At 42.6% G+C, this 25590-nt stretch overlaps 1 protein-coding gene across 1 annotated transcript; it reads left to right on the top strand.

The window, feature by feature from the left end:
- Positions 1-1899: 1899 nt before the first annotated feature.
- LOC106564678 (phosphoinositide 3-kinase regulatory subunit 5) lies at positions 1900-25236 on the top strand. The gene is made up of 18 exons (XM_014130893.3): positions 1900-2164; positions 12286-12403; positions 13372-13487; positions 13743-13811; positions 13899-14037; positions 17519-17588; positions 17980-18154; positions 18357-18525; positions 18638-18706; positions 18907-19799; positions 20718-20843; positions 20942-21073; positions 21218-21311; positions 21700-21776; positions 21912-22005; positions 22176-22261; positions 22788-22903; positions 23297-25236. The coding sequence occupies exons 2-18, from the start codon at positions 12304-12306 to the stop codon at positions 23442-23444; spliced, it is 2673 nt and encodes an 890-aa protein (XP_013986368.1). The 5' UTR covers positions 1900-2164; positions 12286-12303; the 3' UTR covers positions 23445-25236.
- The last annotated feature ends 354 nt before the right edge of the window (positions 25237-25590 follow it).

The raw sequence follows: 25590 nt of genomic DNA, 5'->3' as shown, positions 1-25590 counted from the left end.
TTACCTTGTCTGAGAGACATTTACATGGTTATCAAAACGTCACGCCAGGGTAAGCCTACACGAAACACAGACCTTATTTTAAATGTTTCTAAAATTCCCTATGGGAAAAATGAATGGTGGAAAAACGATTGGAACCATTTCCCTGTTTGACTGCTAGGTTTTATGGGTATTATGACACCTTCACTGTGGGGCTCTATATCTTGGGTCATGGGTCACATGTGTGTAGGCACACAGGTGACCAGGAAGTGGGAATGAACAGGTATGGCGAGCCTACATTTCACAGTTTACACCTTGGATGTATGATTTTGCCTATGGTAATAGGCCTTCATGTGATTATTTCAGTGTTTTTATCTTTGCTTTGCTGCTAATAAATGGGCAAAAGACTCAACCAAAGATCGCATCTGGAAAGTGGTTTGTTTGGCTCGCGTTGGACATTTGCTAACACATATGCTAGAGTGGCTGTCAGGAACGTATAACTAGGTTGCCAGTACAATAACGTCAGCAGCATTTTCTTTTGTACTCCATTTATCTCTTCAGATGGCTGTGGACTGGGACGTTGATGTTCTGCATTGTTAGTCAAGCACCTGTACACGTTGATATCCTGAGGCTGTGGAAAGAGCGCCATCTTTTGGGAACAGGATGGAACTTGGTACATTTTTCCCAAATCATCAAAAACAAAAATGCACCCACCATGACCTGTAAAACCAGTCTGACTTAAAACGTTGAGACAATGTAATACTGTTTATCCAACATTGACCAATATTAATCTGGCACCTTTTGATATTCTGTGCGGTAGTCAAAGAACTAAGGAAGTTTCATGATAACCCACATCTATGTCCTCACCACTGCTGTAGTCTAATGACTTCATAACAAGAGGTGGCAGTGTTTCACCACTGTTGTTGAAGGTTGGCTGGCTACTGTACTGTGTGGGGTCTATTCAATCTCATTGGCATGATGGCATCTGTGCAATAGTGGCCTTCACTGGTTGAACCGCAAATGGAGAACCATCTTTATTATTAGACTGAGCCTCTTCTCCCAATAACTCAAATGCACATTTAAAGTCAGTTGAAATGATATAATGTTCACCTTTGACCTTTCTAGAGCTATTATAGTAATCATAGACTTCAGACTTCCAGAGTAGGGCCTATATGAAAAAAATATGATAGGAATAAAGTAATCCATCGCAAGCCCAGAGCAATACAGGAAATACTCACGTTCCCCTTCATTGTAAACCTCATGAATTTACTGTTTATTTACTGCCATTGTTTTTAGCTAATGCCTTGGGTCCTGTTCCCTCTCAGAGAGAGAGGGGGGATTTACTGTAACACAGGAAATGCAAATCACAGTCAAAGTGGCTTCAGGGGAAGTAGGGAGATAATAGTGCTGCCCTGAGTGAGAAGAAAACAGTGCCTGTCCCAATGAGCCCAGATCCATTTTTCATTTCAATATAGGCGTGTTGTTATGTAGATATTAACCTTTAGGAAGTCAGTGTAAGACTACAAGTACTTGTTTTTTTTCTATTAGTATCCTTTTAGTATTCGTCACACAATTCAGAGTTCAATTGTCCTCCGTCATGTGAGTAAACTTGAACTTGGACAAACTCTCAAGTGTATTTTCTCTCAAGTGTATCAGGTAGAGATAGGTGAAAACTACCTTTGCAAAGACAGGGCAAAATACTATTGGGATTAGTAATAAATAGGGTCAATCCTATAAAATCAATGACCCAGCCAGTCGAAACTAAAGATTGAAAGATCAAAGCCCAACGTTCAAAACAATGAAACACGTCTTTATTCATGAAAATAGCAGGGAAACAAACAAATGAGACAAATTACTTCCTTTAGGAAGGCCAACAGACACCCACACTCTGCCTTCCTCATTGTGCTTACATGCACCTCTCTCATTCACTTCCTGTTTGACACAAGCCCTCTGCGTGTGCAGGGTCTATATCTCCACCACTACTACTGCAGCTACTGTGACTGGTGGTAGTCTACAGCTGTTGTTTCTCTGGAGCCATACACAGCACTAGTAAAGGATGTGGCTCATCTGCGCTCCCCCTCTTCTCTCTTGTGAATGAATGGCAGTGGGATTGGAGTCATTGGACCTGAGGGGCTTTCACACAAACGAACGCCAAAAGGCTATGGATGTTACTGAACGATAACAGAAGGTAAGCAGTATGGATGATTAGTGGGCTATCTGTGGTTGTAAGCCTACCAGGCTATTGTCTTTTCACAATGTAAGAGCATGCTTTTGTGGCACAGTCGATGGTGCGCTGGGCTTCGGGCCAGAAGGTTGAGGGTTAAAGGGGAATTTGGTGGAGGGGATAGCCCCAGCTGGAACTCAAACCCGGGTCGAGCAACTGCCAAGAGGTCCAAACTCACCCACGCTAAATTACTGGAGCCTAAATCCAGTATAATAGACAATAGAAAAGTTTCAGAAATATAACATCTGGACAATTTGAAAAGTACTCAAGTGTCTGACTCCAGACATTCAAAATGACATTATATTCAAATTTAGACATTTGACCTTGGATATGAGTTAGTATTGTCAGTTGTCTTCATCTGTGGATGATGCGTTATTGTTGAAAATCTCTAGTTGCCATTGTGCCCACAACTGCAAACTGAGAAAATACTGGTTCCATACATCTGAGAAGGGAACATTTGTGCACTAATCCTGGGACTAGACTAGCCAATCGAATAAACATAATCAATGCCCAAGTGTCATATCATTGCTTCAATGCTTGTGTTTCTGAGTTTGTGGCTGGCGGTTGGTCCAGGGGTGTAAGAAAAGGGTATTGAGACAGTATAATGGGGCTCTCGAGTGGTGCAGCGGTCAAAGGCACTGCATCTCTAGAGGCATCACTACAGACCCTGGTTTAATTCCAGGCTGTATCACAACCGGCCGTGATTGGGAGTCCTATAAGGCGGCGCACAATTGGCCCCGTGTCGTCCGGGTTAGAGTTTGGACGTGGTAGGCCGTCATTGTAAATAAGAATTTGTTCTTAACTGACTTGCCTAGTTAAATAAAGGTTAAATAAAATAAATAAATCGTAAGAAGGATAGTTAAAGTTCTGGTGATGGGGTATTCTGGTTAGTTGAGGTCGTCATCCATTAAACTGATAGTGATTGTACTTACAAATTCCACAAATGGATCGATTAAAATGTGGTGACTATCAGAAACAACACCTGTAAACGCAACTGGGCTTATTAAACTGTTTATCAGTTTGTGGTAGATGCTGTTACACTGATGGGAAGGCTGTGCAAATGATGTCACTGACACACAAGGAAGTAAACTTGCAGACCCCCACCAAGCAGCATTTTGGGAACTTTATTTTTAGACACCCTGTGATTGTACTGTCATGATTCTAATACACAATGAGGAAGTATGTGTTGGTTGCATGGATACAGTATGCACGCAAACAGTTATTATACCATTTAGCAGATGCTTTTATCCAAATCAACTTAGTCGAGCATGCGTACATTCTTCATACGAGTGTTCCCGGGAATCGTTCCTTCAATCCTGGCGTTGCAAACGCCGTGATCTACCAACCAAGCCACAGAGGACCACAGTTATAATACTCTAATACCCCACCTGTCACTTACAGTAGAACTGTGTGTTGATTGATGCACCACTTACAGTAATCTGAAGATATAGAGTGCATTCGCAAAGTACTCAGACCCCTTGACTTTTTCCACATTTTGTTACGTTACAGGCTTATTCTAAAGTCGATTGAATTGCTTTTTTCCCCCTCATCAATCTCCACACCAATATCCCATAATGACAAAGCAAAAACAGGTTTATAGATTTTTGTGCAAATTTATGAAAAATATAAAACTCATATTACATTTGTATAAGTATTCAGACCCTTTACTCAGTACCTTGTTGAAGCACCATTGGCAGCGATTACAGCTTCAAGTCTTCTTGGGTATGATACTACATGCTTGGCACACCTGTATTTTTGGAGTTTCTCACATTCTTCTCTGCAGATCCTCTCAAGCTCTGTCGGGTTGGATGGGGAGAGTTGGTGCACAGCTATTTTCAGGTTTCTCCAGAGTAGTTCGGTCGGGTTCAAGTTCGGGCTCTGGCTGGGCCACTCAAGGACATTGAGACTTGTTCCGAAGCTACTCCTGCATTGTCTTGGCTGTGTGCTTAGGGTCATTGTCCTGTTGGAAGGTGAACCTTCGCCCCCAGTCTGATGTCTCGAGCGCTCTGGAGCAGGTTTTCATAAAGGATCACTGTACTTTGCTCCATTCATATTTTCCTCCATCCTGACTAGTCTCCCAGTCCCTGCAGCTGAAAAACATCCCCACAGCATGATGCTGCCACCACCATGCTTCACCGTAGGGATGGTGCCAGGTTTCCTCCAGACGTGACGCTTGGCATTCAGGCCAAAGAGTTCAATCTTGGTTTCGTCAGACCAGAGAATCTTGTTTCTCAAGGTCTGAGAGTCCTTTAGGTGCCTTTTGGCAAACTCCAAGCGGGCTGTCTTGTGCTTTTTACTGAGGAGTGGCTTCTATCTGGCCACTCTACCATAATGCCTGATTGGTGGAGGGCTGCAGAGATGGTTGCCCTTTTAGAAAGTTCTCCCATCTCCACAGAGGAACTCTGGAGTTCGGTCGGACTGACAGTCGGGGTCTTGGTCACCTCTCTGACCAATTGCTGAGTTTGGCCGGGCGGCCAGCTTTAGGAAGAGTCCTGGTTGTTCCAAACTTCTTCCATTTGAGAATGATGGAGGCCACCGTGTTCTTGGGGACCTTCAATGCTGCAAACATTTTTTGGTGCCCTTCCCCAGATCTGTGCCTCAACACAATCCTGTTTCGGAGTTCTACAGACAATTCCTTCGACCTCATGGCTTGATTTCTGCTCTGACTTGCATTGTCAACTGTGGAACCTTATATAAACAGGTGTGTGCCTTTCCAAATAATGTCCAATCAATTGAATTTACCACAGGTGGACTCCAATCAAGTTGTAGAAACATCTCAAGAACGATCAATGGAAAGTTATTTTCTGAGTCTTATGGCAAAGGGTCTGAATACTTATGTAAATAAAGTATTTCTGTTTTTTATTTTTAATACATTTGCAAAAATGTAAAAAAAAAAAACGTTTTCGCTTTGTCATTATGGGGTATTATGTGTAGATTGATGAGAGAAAAAAATTGAAGTCTGTCACAGTCATGCATATTTATACTCGGTGTTTTGCTCAGAGATTAGTAAAATATTGAGAAATGGCCTATGCAGTTGGGTGTTTCAGTTTATTAAAGAATTATAGTAATATTACACAATGAACTACTTAATCCATATCCCAATCATCAGTGTGGATTCACTGTTTTTTGGTGAAGGCAGAATGAAACAGAATACTTTATTTCATATCTCCAAATGCACTTTCTAGCAACCTGCTCTTGATGTGCAAGTGTGTTTCCGTTTTAGGTTTCAGTCTATTGTGAGCACTGAGAATATTTATAACACTAGCAAACTGTTAACCAAAGTCATTTATCAGACCCAGAGCAACCTACAGGAGCAATTATGGTTAAGTGCCATGCTCAAGGTCACATCAACCAATTTTTTTCCCACCTAGTCAGCTCAGGGATTCAAACCAGAAACCTTCCGGTTACTGGCTCAACGCTCTTAACCGTTATGCTAACTGCCACTCTTCAGCATGTTATTGGAAGTCACCTACCTCCCTATATTTTTCTCCAAGCACTAGTGAAAGCGGCAACACCCATTTTTAGCAGACAAGATCGTTTAGTTAGCACTCACATCAAAACGCCATACAGTATGATTCACACAACCTCTCTTCCTGTTTACCTCTAAACCAGTCTTACCTATCTCCAAAATCTACGTTTTTCTACACACACTCAGAACTTTCCCACATGATATACACCTCACTCACCCAGGGGTACGTTCAGTAGGCAAACGTGGAACGTTGCAGATAGAAATGTAGTGAATCGAGCTGACATGATTCCTTATTCTACATGTCAGAGAGGCATGTTTGTTCTACATATTTTGTTAAACATATTTCTATCGGAATGTCACCTGAACACGGCCCCAGGTCTTTCACATTGCATATACTATATCAACATTGCACATTATACACTAATGCTTGTGTTAGAGCAGTCAAATATTAAACACCATATGCTCACGATATTCTAACTGCCAGTTTAGTTATAAATGTGTGTATATATATATATATATATATATATATATATATATATACAGTATAAAACACAGTGTGGAGGTTTGGTAGTCATGTCTTATATCAAACCTGGCTCGTAGTCCATAATGCAATTCAGACCATATTTGCATAATTGTCCACTCCCTCTAATAATACCTTTACTGGGGACGTGAGGATCAAAGTCTGTGTATAATAACACTGTTGTTCTAACTCCTATCCACCTTGTGGATCTGTTGTCACTTGTCTAAATGTGTCCTGAATCTGATCATAAAATATGTGTACACTAAGGACCACACCGCAGACTGTAATGCGGAAAAAATATTTTTTGTCAGATTCAGTTGAAGTCGGAAGTTTACATACACCTTAGCCAAATACATTTAAACTCAGTTTTCACAATTCTTGACATTTAATCCTAGTAAGAATTCCCTGTCTTAGGTCAGTTAGAATCACCACTTTATTTTAAGAATGTGAAATGTCAGAATAATAGTAGAATGATTTATTTCAGCTTTTATTTCTTTCATCACATTCCCAGTGGGTCAGACGTTTACAAACAATGAATTACTATTTGGTAGCCTTGCTTTTAAATTGTTTAACTTGGGTCAAACGTTTCGGGTAGCCTTCCACAAGCTTCCCACAATAAGTTGGGTGAATTTTGGCCCATTCCTCCTGACAGAGCTGTGTAACTGAGTCAGGTTTGTAGGCCTCCTTGCTCGCACACGCCTTTTCAGTTCTGCCCACAAATTTTCTATAGGATTGAGGTCAGGACATTGTAATGGCCACTCCAATACCTTGACTTTGTTGTCCTTAAGCCATTTTGCTACATCTTTGGAAGTATGCTTGGGGTCATTGTCCATTTGGAAGACTCATTTGCGACCAAGATTTAACTTCCTGACTGATGTCTTGAGATGTTGCTTCAATATATCAACATAATTTTCCTCCCTCATGATGCCATCTATTTTGCGAAGTGCACCAGTCCCTCCTACAGCAAAGCACCCCCACAACATGATGCTTCCACCCCCGTGCTCAACGGTTGGGATGGTGTTCTTCGGCTTGCAAGCCACCCCCTTTTTCCTCCAAACATAACGATGGTTATTATGGCCAAACAGTTCTATTTTTGTTTCTTCAGACCAGAGGACATTTCTCCAAAAAGTACAATCTTTGTCCCCATGTGCAGTTGCAAACCGTAGTCTGGCTGTTTTATGGCGGTTTTGGAGCTGTGGCTTCTTCCTTGCTGAGCGGCGTTCCAGGTTATGTCGATATAGGACTCGTTTGACTGTGGATATAGATACTTTTGTACCTGTTTCCTCCAGCATATTCACAAGGTCCTTTGTTGTTGTTCTGGGATTGATTTTCACTTTTCGCACCAAAGTACATTCATCTCTCGGAGACAGAGCATGTCTCCTTCCTGAGCGGTATGACGGCTGCGTGTGTTTATACTTGCGTACTATTGTTTGTACAGATGAACGTGGTACCTTCAGGTGTTTGGAAAGTGCTCCCAAGGATGAACCAGACTTGTGGAAGTCTACAATTATTTTGTAGACCTCCACATATTATTCTGATGTCTTGCCTGATTTCATTTGATTTTCCCATGATGTCAAGAAAAGAGGCACTGAGTTTGAAGGTAGGCCTTGAAAAACATCCACAGGTACACCTCCAATTGACTCAAATGATGTCAATTAGCCTATCTGAAGCTTCTAAAGCCATGACATCATCTTCTGGAATTTCCAAGCTGTTTGAAGGCACAGTCAACTTAGTGTATGTAAACCTCTGACTCACTGGAATTGTGATACATTGAATTATAAGTGAAATAATCTGTCTGTAAACAAGTGTTGTAAAAATGACTTGTGTCATCCACAAAGTAGATGTCCAAACCGACTTGCCAAAACTATAGTTTGTTAACAAGAAATTTGTGGTGTGGTTGAAAAACGAGTTTAATGACTCCAACCTAAGTGTATGTAAACTTCTGACTTCAAGTGTTCAGTAACTGCAGATGTGGCAGCTTCTATGCTTCCACCATGGAGCCGAATGAACTTTACCATCATCGATACCCTGCCACTGTATCCCACTGTACCTGGTTGGACCTGTACGTGCGAAAAAGACACCCGCTCGCCGGTAGTTGCATTGAACAAAAGAGGAAGCAATTTACAGCAGAGCATTATCGTATTATTGTTCAACTTCTGTTATATCCTAAAACCATAAGAGGCTGGTGCTCATGCACTAGTCCGGTTGAGTGAAAGAACGGAGGGTAAGGTGATACGAGGAGAGGAGGGGGACATCAGTGTTTTAAACCCAACAGAGGAAGATTGGATGGGGATATGGGACTATCAATTAAAGTACAATGAGACGACCCCCCCCCTCCACCACCTCCTCCCTTGTCTGTGGGAGTCTATCTGAGAGGCTGATCACACCACAACAATGGACAGGCACCTGCTTCCCTTCCAGGGCTGGGGAGCTATCTTCCTGTTTGGAAGCTGTTGGAAATGTGATCAGGCTGGGCAAAAGGAAGAGGAAAGGAAAGACGGGAAGAAGGAAGAGTCTCACACTATGTCTCAGGGTAGAGCATTGTAGAGAAGAAAGAGGGCTAACCAGGTTGCCAGATCTGTTGCTCGTTGTCATGGCTATAACACTGTTTTTGAGGGTAGGGTTCCAAGATATCTATGGAGGGTACAGGCAGAGTGGGAAGCTACCCTGGTTGCCAGATCTGCTTGGCTAAAGCATACACAGATCTGGAACCCGGCTAGCGTCAAGCTGAAGATCTTGTTACTGTTGACTTGAGATTACTTGAGGGCCTTCATCATGCCACATCTGCAGCTGTGTGCAAGGGTGCTCCACCAGGATTGAGTCACGTTCAGGCTTGACCTATAAATCTGCTGACAATAAGACTAAATAGTCAGGTTATGTTCGGTCAGACTCAGTATGACTCAGTTGTTGGCTTGATTGTGGCAATCCAATCCACAAAGTATTTTGGTTTAAACTGGGAGCCAGTTGTTTGTATTGATCAGTTGATCTAACTGATTCTAATTGATTAATTGGATGAGATTGGGTGTGTCATGCTAGCACCTTGGGCTGAAATCAGGGATTAGTTGAAAACGTCCAGATGCTACACTCTTAGGAAAAAAGGGTTCCCAAAGGCTTCTCCGGCTGTCCCCATAGGAGAACCCTTTTTGGATCCAGGTAGAACCCTTTTTGGATCCAGGTAGAACCCTTTTTGGTTCCATGTAGGGTTCTAGATGGAACCCAAAAGGATTCTACCAGGAACCAAAAAGGGTTCTTCAAAGGGCTCTCCCATGGGGACAGCCGAAGAAACATTTTTAGGTTCTATATAGCACCTTTTTTTCTAAGAGTGTAGGGTACTCCAAAATGATATGTGATGTGAAGGACAAAGGAGAGACCGGGGACATGGCACCTAGAGACAGACATGTGACTTTTAGTCAGCTTTCCTTATTAGCCTCTGTTGCAACAGCTGAAAATGTGGAAGTGACCTTGTTGACGTTTGAGAGGACATTCATACATCCTCTTATGAAAACCCACAGTTTCATATATTTTCAATAGTTGCCATGTAAACAGAATAATTCAATACCGGAATATAATTTTCTAGAACAGCCTGTTAATCTATGCTATTGTTACACTGACAGTGTGAAATACATCGAACAGCCACTGATGTTTAGAACATGTTGCTAGCACTTTGTTTGACTTCATTACACATTTATGAGCCATACTTAATGCATTCATACCACTACATAATCATTTAAATAAGTTAACAACCTACAGTCAGCCATTATATGGCAGTGGATGACTCACTCTGAATGTCCTACTGTAAATGAGATCATAAGAGTTGCTTTATTATACCCAGAGTCAACATCTGATCCTAGGCTGGATACAGCCATCAGAACCTATATGACTTATTAGTTCCTTCCCATTCCACCTGGCCTGTGTCCAACGCAGTATAGTTCCACAATGACCGGTGGGTCATTTACCGGTTAGTATCAAACAGTAACTTTCCTACACCTACTGACCGTGCCACTCATAACACATCTTGCCTGATCTCAGACCTGTTTGTGTTGTCCTGCCAAATCCTATGGTCATTGTCAACCCAAACAATGGCAAGACAGACCAAACAGATCTCAGACCAGGCTATAACACTTCTGGGGATACGATACACCTTTAGCGTGGGCGACGGGGTCTGAGAACAAGGCTGTATGGAAGTGTTGTTTATGTAACTTCTATTGTTATTTTCAGGGTTCACCATATTGTTGTTAACAGTAGTGGTGCTGGAAATAATGGTTTAATTACTCTGACCCCCTGGCCTTTGTTCACATGCTCTTCCTCTCATGGTTCCTTAGGGGCCTTAAATGGTGGGGGCGCCCCGCCTGTTAGCTTCTGGAGCCGGGGGTAACCCCTCGATTTCAAATGAAACCTGCTCCTGGTTTTAAAATGCTTCAAATGAGGTAGTGCCTGTTTTGACTTAGAGTCTGTTTTTATGTTTCAGCTTTATCTCTGTATCAACATAAGGCCAGTGAGGAACACTCGTAGATGAGCCTTGGTTGGTCAGAATCAGTGTAAGTTCCCTCAGAGCAGGTGTCTGGTGGGTTTTTCATTCACCGTACGTTGGTGAGATATTACCGCTAATCACTCCTCTGACCTTTTGTGCATTTGTGTGAGTCATTCATAGGCACAGATTCATATGCAGCACGGTGCTATCTGGCACACATTATCAATCACATGTGGGATATAGGGGATTTCTCTGTCTCGATGGGGAGTTTTTGAGTCTGTTATTGGATACAAACACTAGTTGGTGGGAGGGATTGAAGTGTCTTGTCTTATGAAAGACGTTTGTTTTCACTCAACAAAGGAAGCTGCACTGTCCACTTTGGAAACCCCAACCCTGGGCTCTAACCCATGGTAAAGTTCCCCAGTGGGGCAAGAAAGGACAATACGTAGTGCTGCTGCTGCCTAAGACAGTACCTTTGGATATCTCCCTATATTGGAATCTTAGAATTTGTACAGTCAATTCATACACTAGTAGCCTGGTCCCAGATCTGTTTGTGCTCTTGCCAACTCCTGCTGCTCTCATTGTCAGGACAAAGGTATGGCAATGAGTGATACGAAGTTGGCAGGATAGCACAAATAGATTGGCACTCAGGCTAATACAATAGCTGCTTCTATTGTGAATGTCCAGTATCCTACATTACTGTAGCTGGTCAACAACACTCCAATGACAACAACACTCATTTTTACAGGCCTTTCTTGAGACATCTGCAGATTGTATCATGAAGTCATGACCAAAAAACGTCCGGCTGTTGATCAATCTGCAGTCAAGATTCTTGTGAAAAACAATTAGACATTTTAGTGAAATTACACAATTATTAACAAATTATTGCCAGTTATTATAGTAATAGACAGCAAATTCATCAGCCTCCAGTAGTTTTGAGGATATAATGTACATTTATTAATGTGACTGTTATTGGACCTTATTACGTTGATGCAGAGACTGGATTACAGAAACATGAAACTCCCGTGATTGTGAGTGAAATTGCTCGTTAATAAAACAACACCCTCATCCTGTCATGCATAACAGGAGATACAACACAATTATAACACGACTGAAACAAAGCCCAGCCATAGAGCCTAACACCTGGGTCAAAACAGGCGTGAAACAGAAACATTTTGAAGCCGAAAAATGTGATTTTATAATATACCAGTTCATGTTCTCTGTTTCAAAACGTGTTCAAATAGTTTGGTTTCTACTGAACATGCCCCTGTTGTCCGTCCTAATATCAGGAAGTCCCATATCCTATTGTCTCTATGTGATTCCCAGGAACACAGATGAGGGCGATGCCTATGAAGGGCCATAGAAATATAACAAACTGTAAGAAGGGCAGGAAGAGAGAATAACAGTTATCTTTTCTCTCCATCCCCCTGAAATCCCCTCCTGTCCTGTGGCTTTTCCACAGAACTCATGAGGGCATTTTCATATGTCCCCTGCGATGTATACCAAGATGCAAAACTGGACCCGTGTTTACTTCCTTGATCTGATAAGTCTAATATGCTTTCACGGGAAAGAGAGGGATGAATGGAGAGAGGTGTGCTGTTTATCCTCTTATCCCTCTCTTCTAGTCCAGGTCGTGAGAAGACATGCAGCACACGTCGTGTACTGAGGACCGGATCCAGCATGCTCTGGACCGATGTCTGGATGGGCTCAGACCCAGCCCCACGGCACCACAACCCTGGAACGGTAAGCCTCATCTGGGCTGAACAGGGTCGGACACGGGCGGGTGTATTTCATCTCTTCGTTGGTGACTTAGTTTTCATTCTCAGGGAATTTGATTCCCAGTGTATTTCATTTGAGACATACAGTCCTTTATTTCTTAAGAAAGGAATAATATGGTTGTTCACATTATATGGAAAGCAGGCCTGTTGCATGTAGTTCATGTCATAGTATTGATCCAAACTGCAGGAACATTTTCTAAGTGTGGTGTTACAGAAAGTCGACATGATATCAAATAGCATGAGACGTTTCAAGTGTCCAGCAACACGTTAACCCCTCCACAAGAAAATCTTCATCAGTCATCAGTCAGACCACACTGACAGCAAATTGTTGTTCTTTCTCAACTTCTGAGCACCACAACTGTTCGTTGTGACAGGTATATCTGAAGCCCAGTAGGCCTAGTGAGTCTGTTGTTGTTGAACACTGTCAGAGAAGTGTTACTACGTGCTAGAGGAAGTATCAACGTTGACACTATGGCTGTGGAGGAAGTTGTGCACACACACACACACACACAGACACAGAGACACAGAGACACAGAGACACAGAGACACAGAGAGAGAGAGAGAGAGAGAGAGAGAGAGAGAGAGAGAGAGAGAGACCGTCCGTGGTGGCATAGACCGCAGTGCGCCTGGAAGCATGATGAGGTAGTGTGAGGGTGTAGGATCAGGTTAGTGTAGTAAAGCGTAGCAGCACCAACTGTGTCAGATATCATACACCTACACACTGTGGTTTTCTATATCACATTTTCAGGAGGCACCTTGTTGCCGCATGCTGTGTTGAAATGATGTTATTCATTTGTTTGAAGTACACTGTGTACCCTTCAGGGAAGCTGCATGTTCTAGTTTCATAAACATGTTACACAATGTGGCATGCTCCCTCTGATGTGATGTGACGTGTGTGTGTGTGACGTGATGTGACGTGCGTGTGTGTTTCAGTCCTGATGTGCTCGGCGGGCCAGTCGTTGAACCGCTGGAGTCTGGAGGAATTGGTGAAGAGAGACCCAGAGAACTTCCTCATCCTCCTGCAGCAGATCCTCAGGAAGACCCGAGAGGTGAGGGGTCAAAGTGTCATTACTGAAAGGGCAGAGTTCTATCATAACTCCTCTACTTAGGATACTGCTATGACCTAGATTCTTATGGTCACATGTCATGATGACCCCAAGCCTCTACAGAATGTAGGTGGGATTTTAGTCTGATCTACAGTATGTGATGAGGAGCAGTATGCCGTCTTGTGGTGGGAATTGAGAACTGAAACTGTAAAGCGTGGATATGTGAATGAACTTTTGGGTCTCTGTATGTGTGTGCAGGTCCAGGATCAGTGCCAGTATGAGCGAGTGGCTCCCCTCGCTATCATGTTCTCCTCCACTCTGTTACAGGTAACGGTAATCAATCAATCAATAAACAAATCAAACATGAGAATCCCAACCTTAGTTACCTGTAACTAGGTGTTTTTCTGGTTGCAGACCCCCTTCTGTCCCCCTGCCACGGAGCTGCTGGAGGAGGCCTGTGAGGTGTTTGGCTGTTTCCTGACTTGGCCAGAGCCTTACTGCAGCGTGTGTAAAGGACTGCTCTCCACCTTACACCAGGAACTCAAGGCCCCAGGTAAACATGGAAAGACGTGGGATACTCTAACTTTTCTATCTATCCATGCTTCTATGGGGGTTTTGAACTATTCATTTACTTCATTGATGAGCATGATGTGGACTGTGAATTAATGAGGTCAAAAACGGTCATGTGTAAAACAGCTTTCCTTTTTTGTGAGGCAACAAGTGCCTATGTTGACTTCTCTCTCAATGGTCCGAGCCATAGTCGCTGAGGGGTGTAATCATTACGCCGATTCTGCAAAACGTTTCGCAATAAACTGTTTACTCCAAACACAGAAAACGCAAACAAGAGTTTCTATTGGACAAATTCAGATGGGTCCCTCCCCGTTTCGTTCAGTTTGCTCTGGTTGATTCCATTTGATTCTTAAACGGTAAACAGTTTCCATAATGAATACATCCCATGTCATGTACTGTGGCTCTGTCAACCATGATCAGTGACTGCCCCCTAGTGACTCAAAAGTAATACTGCAAAAATGTGGCAAAACAATTCACTTTTTGTCCTGAATACAAAGTGTTATGTTTGGGGCAAATCCAATACAACACATTACCAGGGTTGGGAGTAACGGATTATGTGTAGATACATGTAATCTGTTACATGTAAGGGATTACAAAAACGCTAACTGTAATCCGTTACGTTACCAGCAAAAATATTGTAATCAGATTGCAGATACATTTAAAAAACTAGTTGGTTACTTCAAGGATTATTTTTAAATTCAAAATGGATGTTTGCGGAAAAAATATTTGACACTTCTCTGTTCATTCAATGACATTCAAATCAGCATTGAAAAAAGGGGAACATTTCAGCTTGTTCCACCTGAGTGAGTCTGACCACAAGTCAGAGACCACTATGATGACACACCAAATGTGTTTAATGGATCGTGGGGAAAGAACAGGAATAGGCTTTTGTAGGCTACAGTCCAAGCAGTGTCTTTCAATGGTGCGACTGCTGTCGGCATCCAAGATCAGCAAACTTGAATAAACACTTGAAGGTAAGGGTGACAGCAGTGGTGTAGTCTACGGCGATAAGGGGATATAATTTATTATTGATATCTACATAGCGCATTGATGTGAATCATACTGCTGCTCTCTCATTTAGCTATTTGCACCATACGGATTGTGGTTGTTGTGGATGGTTGTTCACAAATCTAAATGTGTTTTTGAACCCAATAATGGTTGAATACAAGAAGGTTAAGCTGCCTATCAATCATTGTTTTTGAAACCAGTGGACAGCCAGTGAAAAATGCACTCTTGCAACAGCTGCATAGTGCGGATCCAAGACTATGGAATAAAAGTGTGGCTTTTATTGCTCAATCTAAGTCATGCTGATAAAAAAACAAAAAAATCCATAGGCCTAATGGACACATGCTCAAACTCACACAGTTTTGACAGACTTAAAAGGGGCAATCTGTAGTTGCTACATCCATTTTTGGGCTTATAAATTATATATAAATGTTTGGACACTACTCATTCAAGGGTTGTTCTTTATTTTGACTATTTTCTACATTGTAGAATAATAGTGAAGACATCAAAACTATGAAATAACACACAAGGAATCATGTACTAACCAAAAAAGTGTTCAAAATATATTTTAGATTCTTCAAAGTAGCCACCCTTTGCCTTGATGACAGCTTTGCACACTCTCGGCAAAGCATGCCATTCCATGAGCGTAGCATTTATTTTTCACCTTGAATCAATGAGCCCAATCAGTCCTCCATGACAACAAAATCATAAACAACAGAGTAGGGCTGGCAAATAAGTTGTTCGTTTTGAGGTAAAATTGCTCAGGTAAAATTATTTTGCTAATCTATACTTCCATATTTCCAAGTCCTACTCTTTAAGATCAAGGAGTATAACATTTATTGGAATGACTGGATATCATTTAATTGTATTATATGTAGTAGAAAGCGATGGGTTTGAAGAAGAAGAATCAACCCATAAAGTAACATTTAACATCCATATATTGCCAGCTATGTAAACTTTTTATTTTATTTATTTTTACCCCCCTTTTCTCCCCAATTTCGTGGTATCCAATTGGTAGTTACAGTCTTGTCTCATCGCTGCAACTCCTGTACGGACTCGGGAGAGGCGAAGGTCTAAAGCCGTGCGTCCTCCGAAACACAACCCAGCCAAGCCGCACTGCTTCTTGACACAATGTCCGCTTAACCCAGAAGCGGAGGAACACCTACACCTGGCGACCGTGTGAGCGTGCATTGCGCCCGCCCCGCCACAGGAGTAGCTAGAGCGCGATGGTACAAGAACATCCCTGTCGGCATAACCCTCCCCTAACCCGGATGACTCTGGGCCAATTGTGCGCCGCCCCATGGGTCTCCCGGTCACAGCCGGTTGCGACAGAGCCTGGACTTGAACCAGGATATCTAGTGGCACAGCTAGCAATGTGATGCAGTGCCTTAGACCAGTGCCGTAAACTTTAACATTGATTTATCCTGCAATAGATGTTGTTCAATTGGTAACATACATTTTTTTCTTCTTCTAATGTCTCTTAAGGGGAAAGTAATCTAAAAGTAACGGAATGTAATCAGATTACGTTACTGAGTTTGGGTAATTACTGATTACGTTACTGATTACAATTTTGGACAGGTAACTTGTCAAGGATTGCATTTAGAAAGTAACCTACCCAACCCTGCACATTACTGAGTACCAGTCTCCATATTTTCAAGCATAGTGGTGGCTGCGTCATGTTATGGGTATACTTGTAATCGTTAAGGACTGGGGAGTTTTTCAGGATAAAAAGAAATGGAAGGGAGCTAAGAACAGGCAAAATCCTAGAGGAAAACCTGGTTCAGTCTGCTTTCCACCAGTCACTGGGAGATTAATTCACCTTTCAGCAGGACAATAACCTAAAACACAAGGCCAAATCTACACTGGAGTTGCTTACCAAGAAGACAGTGAAGACATTTTTTCTGAGTGGCCGAGTTACAGTAATGACTTAAATCTACTTGAAAATATATGGCAATACCTGAAAATGGTTGTCTAGCAATGATCAACAACCAATTTGATAGAGCTTGAAGAATTTTGTGAAGAATAATGGGCAAATGTTTCACAATCCAGGTGTGGAAAGCTCTTAGAGCTTAGGTAAGTTAATAGTCAAGTTAGGTAAACGTGTCTGCTCAAACATGTGCCATTGATAATGCTTTACGGTTCTGTGGTAGCCTGTTCTTGAAAGCGGATGTGTGATATTTCAAATCACAAAAGAAAAAAAGCAGAACTATAACATCCTGTCAACTACCTGGAAGAGGATAATGACAGATAAAATTAAAAATAAGACTGAAATCTGAGAAAGTCACGTCAGGTACAGGCCAATGAATGAATGAATGAATGAATGAATGAGCTTGCAGTGGTGTGAATGGGCATCACTATTTTGTGATGTTGTGAGATCAAACTATTATATAATTGTGTGCAATACAATACTTTAGTGTGCAAAGAACAATCAACTTATTCAGCGTGTGTTCATTTCACAGGCATATCCTATCACAGACTGGTGAGAGAAGAGCAAGGCCTGGCCACCTCAAAACATCGCTCAAAAACAATGTAGGTTGTCAACAGTTTAACTGCTATATTTTACTACAGATTATTATAAATGACTGTGCATTTTTGTCATGCACATGTAAACCACACGTCTGGAACTCCACTTCAGTTATTGGTTCTCCCCACCCCTTCCCTGCCCGATATATCACTACTTCCTTTTCACTCTCATGAGGGGTTTTCTTCTGTTTAGCGTTCCCCTTGTTCTGTTTCCGTGTAACTGGGTGTGTATTTATATACACGTCTTTGCATGTGTGCCGAGAGACAAAGGCATTTGTATCTTCCTGTTCTACAATTCCTGTATCAAAGGAATAATAATAATGACTTTTTAGAGCGCAGACCTCCTATCACCCCTGTGTTTCCACTATGTCAACCCTATGTCATCTCATCCCTATAGGACGGTTCTGTTGATGAACCCTGGTGAGGTGCCTCCTGAGTTCCTGTCTGTAGCAGACCAGCTGAGTAGTATTCAACGGTCCCAGAGAGAGACATATATCACCCTGGTCAAACATGCCTACCAGGCTACCCTGGGCACCAAGTACCCCCTGGCCAGCATCCACAAAGCCCTGCAGGTACTGGACAACACAATATACCACTGGAGCGCTATAGAGATACCGATAGAAATTGTGATTTTAGCTAAGATTTTGTTAGTCTTGATGGGATGTGTAATCTGTTAGTTTTTACCCATCTTGGTCAAAATCATTGGTTAGTAGTTTGATAGTTTGTTAGTACCGATCTTCTGTACAGTAACACAACGTGACTCTCTCACCACAGGTCAAGAGTCTAGAAGTGCTGGTGGAGATCTTCTCCATGGTAACCGACGTCCTGGAGATGGCCGCTGCCATGGACGACCCGGTGAAAGGCCGTGATCATGTGACACAGGGCCTGGAGAGGCTGAGGGAGAGGATGGGCGTCCCAGCGTCCAATGTCAGGAAGTCTGATGGTGAGAGGGCGGAGCCTAACCAGTGTATTGATTTGGCAAAATGAGGCTACTTGGAAAAAAATTCCATACAATATGTGTAAATGTTGTTTTGTTGTATTTACTCTGTCTTTAGGAATGCTGCAAACTCTACCACTGCCCACAGCCAAGTGCTACATGTTTCACTGGGACAAGGACAACTTTGGTAAAGGACTTTGCTCTTCAGTCTCTCATGAAATGGCTTGTCATGGGATCCCCCTTAAGTCTGGTTCCTCTCTAGGTTTCTCCTACCTAGGTTGACTTTCCTTTCTTTTTGATGGTTTCAACTTGGATTGTGACAAATTCATTTGTAGACGGTGCTTTACAGTACGTGCAACTGATAGACTGTGTCCTTGTGATTTTCAGACATCCTCAACACCATTCTGGAGAACGAGCATGACCTAACCGGCTTCCAGACCTCCAGTGGTCAGGGTGATGTTGAAGATGAGGAGGGGGAGGAAGGTGCAGAGTTCGACCTGGAGGAGGAAGAGGGGGAGAAGGAAGAGGGAGAGAAGGAGTTTGTACGTAGACATGTCGGCGACAACGGCTGGAGCGTGGACCACCGAGCCTCTACCTTCTCCACCCTCTCCACTGCCTCTAAAGACTCCATGTACTCCAACTTGTCCGAATCCTACACCCCCTCCATTCTCTCAGTCACTTCCGGCATCGACAGCGACTTCTACGAAGACCCTGAGGACGCCACTTCCACCTCCAGCACCTCCCCTTTGGAACGGAGCCCATCGTCCGGCAAGTCAACCAAAGCTTTGGCTCGTCGGAGCCAGCACTTCTCCCGTTTCTTCAAGACAAAGACGCAGTCCCTGACCAGAGCCAAGAGCCTCGGCAGCCCAGATGCTAAGGACTTTGTCCCTGTTCGTTCAAAGCGCTCCAATTCCCTCCCGCAGCAGGTGCACCTACGCAGCCCAGACTCCTTGTTCCAGAGCCCCTGTACCCCCCAGGCCCTCAAGCATGTGTGCTTCCGCCGGAGGCCCATCCTGAGCAGTGACGAGGAGGGTAACAGTAATGCCACCACCCTGAGGGTGGTAGTGTTCGGGGCCGACCACGTGGCGGGCAAGGTGGCGAGGGCCTATAGTAACCTTCGCCAGAGAGAGAACGTTTGCCCGAGCCTCAGCAGAGCCTTCCGGCTGCAGTTCTTCTTTGTGCCTGTGAAGAGGGACGGTGTTGTGAGGTGCCCCAGTCCCAGGTGCCCTAGCCCCGGAGGCCAGTCGGCTAGCCCACGGAGAGGAAGTACATCCTGTACAGTGAGTACAACTCTTATAGTATAGTGGCTTTTTTTAAGTGGCCCTATCAGGTTTATAGTATTGTGGATCTTTTTAAGTGTCCCTATTAGGGTTGGGGTTAATTCTATTTCAATTATAGTCAATTGGGGGGTTAATTGAAATATGATTTATAATATTTAAGTTTTTTCAATTTTAAATTGAACTTCAATTGACTTCCTGATGAGATGGACCCAAACCATGTTAGTTTCTGGTGCACCATAAGAAACATCATGTAACCGTTGTCGTCTGGAATGGAGGACCAAAACGCAGCAGGAATGTGGATGCTCATCTTGTATTTTATTTTATTTTAAACCAAGAAAACACCAAAATAACAAAATGAAGAACGAACGATCAACAAAACAGTCTTGTCATGCTCACACACGCAAAACAAGAAACAATCTCCCACAAACACTAACCCAAACACATACCCATATATAGGACTCCCAATCAGAGGCAACGAGAAAACACCTGCCTCCAATTGAGAGTCCAACCCCAATAAACCAGACATAGAAATACAAAAGACCAGAGACCACATAGAAATACAAACATAGAACATTACCCAAAAACCCGGAAATAATAAATCAAACGCCCTACTAAATAAACCACCACCCCGAACCACATAAAATAAATACCCTCTGCCACGTCCTGACCAAACTACAATAACAAATATCCCTTATACTGGTCAGGACATGACACATCAGCTCTAAAGCTTAACCTCAACTCTAGATAATGGATTGATAGCTGTTTAGGAGACCGTTTCCCTCAGGACTGAGTTTGGCAAACCCTGCGATAGAGCAGCGGAATTAAATTCAGGATGAGTCGTCAGGCAATGTTTCTGTGGCCATACAATACTATTACTACCGCAGCTAAAATGGAGAGACTGACATATTGTTCGTCTAGGAGCTCAACATTCTTGGCACAGAAGACAGCACTAACGACATAGCCCGTTTCATTGGTATGCTGGACCCCTGGTACGAACGCAACACCTTGAGCCTGCTCAGTCTACCAGCCAATGTGGTGGGTCAGGTAAGACCACATTTTGTGTGACATATAAAATGATGAATACGATGAAAGAATGATGTGTTGTCTCACACACAGTCAATGGTGTTCACTGTGTCTTGCAGCAAACCTCTAAGATAGAGTCCGAGTTGTATGATAGTTCCTATGAGGATCGTCTGCCCATCCTGGCTGACCTGGTGCTGTACTACTGTCGCCATGCCACCAGGCCTGCACTGATGCAGCTCTACCAAGCTGAGGTGAGGCCTGGATTCTCTTTTCTGTCTCTTTTTCTCTCACGCTCTCACTCTCTGTCTCTCTCACTCACACACTGCACATCTCCTAGACTCAACCTCCATGTTATAAATGTGTGTGTTGACTGTTTGATGTCCTTGGGGTTGTAGATGACGTTAGCTGGAGGCGAGAGGAGGACAGAGGTTTTCATTCACTCCCTAGAGCTGGGCCACACCGCAGGGACACGAGCCATCAAGGCTATGGGTACGTACATCTACCTCAGCCCCATCTCCTAGCAACCAGACCCTAATAAACAACAGGCAGTTAAGATTTTCCAATTAGAAAAAATGCATCTTGACTTCAGCCGGGAGTCCGAGGTCTGGGTGGATTATGGCTCTGGGAACATCTGCTGTTTCAATCTATGATTCAGAGACTCAATTTGTCTCATTTGTTCCTCCATGTCGTTTCTTCTATGCTACATGACTGAATCTTTTCCACCGCTTTTTTCTTATTAAAAAACAAAGTGACACTGAATGTATAAATCATAGTTTTTCGTATTCATCATCATCAATGATTGATTATTCATCTTCATCATCATGTTCAGCTCTATGGCTGTATCCTAATAGGGAAGCTCTGTGTTTGTCCTTTGTAGGTGCCGCAAGCAAGAGGTTTGGGATCGATGGCGATCGGGAGGCAGTCCCTCTGATGTTAGAGGTGGTTTACAACACGGTAAGGTGGTGTTCAGCAGCTGTTCGTCATTCTAGAAACATACTGACGTGTCAACTGCATAATGAATCATCATGATCTTTGCCTGATGCATTTCTGATGTATCTCTCTCTCTCTCTCCTTCTTTTTCTGTCTCAGGTGGTTATCAGTGGGAGAAGTCAATGGACGAAGAAAGACAAAGTTTGCACCTCCATCAACCTGACCAAAGCCTGCAAGAATCCAGAGGAACTAGGTGATATAACTACAGCAATAAAATAAACTACAGTAAAATAAAGTTCTGAGTTCATTCATGAGTTGGGCATTTTGGGGATTTTTAGAGAGCAGCCAAATCAGTTAGGTTTGAAAGTTTGTTTCAGAAACGCAGACATCATGTTTTGATCCCTTCCTTCCCCCACGGTTTAGATTCAAAGATGGAGTGCTTGCAGTTGACAATGACAGAAGTACTGAAAAGGCAAAACTCAAACAAATCTAAGAAGGGCTACAATCAGGTGAGCAGGATGATGTCAGATCGAGTCGGTGTGACTTGCATACATCAACAACTTTACATAAACCACTGTGCTCTATAAGGACTCCATAAAGAGGTCTGTAGCAACATCTCTCGTACCCCGAGAACGAGATTCTTTCTAGATCAACCCGATAAAAAACCCAATGTACACTTTCACAGACACGTCTCAGTTTCTACTTTAACAGAGCACAACTTTCACTTGATTTTTTTATTTTTATTGTCCAACCCTTTTCCTGTTCACTGTTCACTTGATCTTACATTAAAATGACACACTGCATCCTGTAGCTCAGACAAATATAGCATTAATACCACTAATTAATACTTTTCTATATGTCTTTAGGGCTGGTTTCCCAAACACAGATTAACCTAGTCCTAAACGCTTTCACTGGAGATTATCCTTTGATTGTGTTTTTGATCCAGGACTATGCTTAGTCTGTGTCTGGAAAAACAACCCTTGGAGTCCCATAATATACTTGTATTGCTTCTAATGGTCAGTTTCTACTTGACAGCAACTGAGCATTACTGAGGTGAAGGTGGACAAGGTGCAGGTCAGTGGGACTGGTAACACCACCTTCGCTGTGTGTCTGGACCAGGATGAGAAGAAGATCTTCCAGGGTGTCACCAGGTACAGGCATATATATATATATCTCTCTCTTCCATTCTCTTCCATATATATATATATATATACACACACACAGTCTTGTACAACTAACCTTGTGGGGACACACAATTCAGTCCCATTCAAAATCCTGTTTTCCCTAACACCTAACCTGTACCCTAAACCTAACCCTAGCTCCTAATCCTAAAACTAACCCTAGCTCCTAATCCTTACCCAAAACCCCCTAGAAATAGCATTTGACCTTTTGGGGACCAACAAAATGTCCCCAGTTGGTCACATTTTTGTTTTACTATTCTTAGTTAAACACATCCACAGTCTTCACAAGTAAAGTTAAACACGTCCACACACACACACACACTCTGACCACAGTGTCTCTTTCCCTCCCTCCTTCTCTCCCAGGTGTGAAGTATCTGTATGCTACAAGCCTGACAGCTCTACAGACTGGAGGTTAGACCAGGGCCTGTCCGCCCAGATCCAGCCACTCCACCCCACCTTCTGCTCCCTCCTCTGCCTGCCCATAGCCACCTTCAGCGGGGCACAGCCCTGAGAGAGGAAGACCAGCCTTAAAATATATATATACTTTAATGTATTTATGACACTTTTTTTAGACAGCTGGTAACAGAGGGGGAGACTAGTAAGTGGAGATGAAAAGCCATGAGTCTGTGGACCAGACTAAAATGAATTGGAAGAGACTCTTTTTGGAGCCAAGGGACATTATGGCTGCTGGATGGTTCAGCGAACCATCCTCCTGTGATGACTAACATTGCCTGAGACCTACAGACTTCCGTTGGGCTAACACAGTCTTGTGACATTCAGGAGACCGGGGTTCAGTACCCAGTTGCTAAAATGGACACTATGGATTATGTAAATGATGTACATTTGTGTAGTATATATTTCTTCCCTCAAAATAACTTCATCATTACACTGTAGCTACACTGGCATTGGTGCACGGTATATGGAAGCACTGAAGTCCTCTCTTCCTGCACTGCAATGAGCAACGCTTTCCTGAAATGGGACATTTCTGAAATATCACAGTGACTTCTTTAGACCAGCAGGGGAGTCTATTGTGTTCACTTTCCCACACTAGAGTGATGTATGTCAGGATAATGAGGTAGGAAAAGCAGCCTTTCTCAGGACTCCACAGACTCATCCAATTACAAATATGTTGTTTTTACATTTGAATGTATATATTTGACACTGTATTAAATAATCCAATTTTGACATTCCATTGTACATAATATAAGATGTATCATACTAAGTAGCACACTGTAATGTTTATTTGACACTGTATTTGACATAACATAAGATATATTTTGTTCATTTCGCTGATACTGATGACCGCAGGGACGCAGAAAGGACATAGATATTTCAGGATAGATTGACCTGGTGTCATAGACCAGTCTATGGTGCTACAGAATATACTCATCCAGTCCTTTTGTTAATCAGTTGTCTAATTTATTGTTGTCTACAGCTTTGCACTACCGAAAATGGATATGGTCACAGTAATCATTCATCAGCAGAATAGAATGCACAGTAAAATTGCTTAATAAAGGGTGAGGTTGGTATGTTAGAAATCTTTGTGTTTAAATGGGTAGGGCTCTGGGTTTATCCTGACTGTGACCTAACCAGTTTCCCTATGATGTCAGGAAAACACCACAGGTGAATACATTACACATGTACCCCCGAGTGTACAAAACATTAAGAACACATTCCTAATATTGAGTTACACCCTCTTCTGCCCTCGCAACAGCCTCAGTTCATCAGGGCATGGACTCTACGAGGTGTTGAAAGCCCCTCCACAGGGATGCTGGCCACAGTTGTCAAGTTGGCTGGATGTCTTTTGGGTGGTGGACCATTATTGATACACACTGGAAACTGTTGAGTGTGAAAAACCCATCAGCGTCGCAGTTCTTGACACATGCAAACCGGCACCTTCTATCCTACCCTGTTCAAAGGCACTTAAATCTTTTGTCTTGCCCATCGCCTGAATGGCACACAAACAAAAAAATCCTTTAACCTGTCTCCTCCCCTTCATCTACACTGATTTTGAAGTGGATTTAACAAGTGACATCAGTAAGTGATCATAGCTGTCACCTGGATTCAAATCAAATCAAACTTTATTTGTCACATGTGCCGAATACAACAAGTGTAGACCTTACCGTGAAATGCTTACTTACAAGCCCTTAACTAACAGTGCAGTCTACAGTATGTCATGGAAAAAGCAGGTATTCATAGTGTTTTGTACATTCAGTGTATATTGCTGTATAGTTAACTTCAAAAGACAGATTTAAAATAAACAGAAATAAAAGGTACTATACATGTAACAAGATGTAACAAAACGGTGTCCTGCACTTCTGTTCTCTCCATATGGTACCAATTTTGACGTTAGTCTTTATTTTGTGTCTTATCAATGTAGAATCAATGTTCTATGAATTGTTTGTATAGTATGAGAAATCCTACAAGAAATAAATAATGACCATGAAATAAGATAAAATGGTAGGCTACTCTTTTTAAAACTTGTTTCTCTGGGATATCTTTGAACGTACAGTGAGTAACAGTAGGCTGACTTTTAAACAGAATATCAACTGTGTAAAAAATCGATTCAAAGATGAGAAACCTAAACTAGCACAAAATACAGGTATATATTATAGGCCTATTTGATTGGCTAACTCCTATCTAGATCGCCAGGGAAA

This window comes from Salmo salar, chromosome 12 (genome assembly GCF_965601325.2).
Source record: "Salmo salar chromosome 12, fSalSal1, whole genome shotgun sequence".
Taxonomy (NCBI): Eukaryota; Metazoa; Chordata; class Actinopteri; order Salmoniformes; family Salmonidae; genus Salmo; species Salmo salar.
Note: the sequence above shows the minus strand (reverse complement) of the source record. Positions and strands in the feature narration are given on the sequence as shown.

Bases quoted from the DNA above. Each gene is read 5' to 3' on its own strand.
- LOC106564678 (XM_014130893.3), top strand. From the start codon at position 12,304: ATGCAGCACACGTCGTGTACTGAGGACCGGATCCAGCATGCTCTGGAC. The intron at 14,038-17,518 runs GTAAACATGGAA...TTCATTTCACAG, and splicing joins CCAGGAACTCAAGGCCCCAG to GCATATCCTATCACAGACTG. The intron at 18,155-18,356 runs GTACTGGACAAC...CTCTCACCACAG, and splicing joins GCATCCACAAAGCCCTGCAG to GTCAAGAGTCTAGAAGTGCT.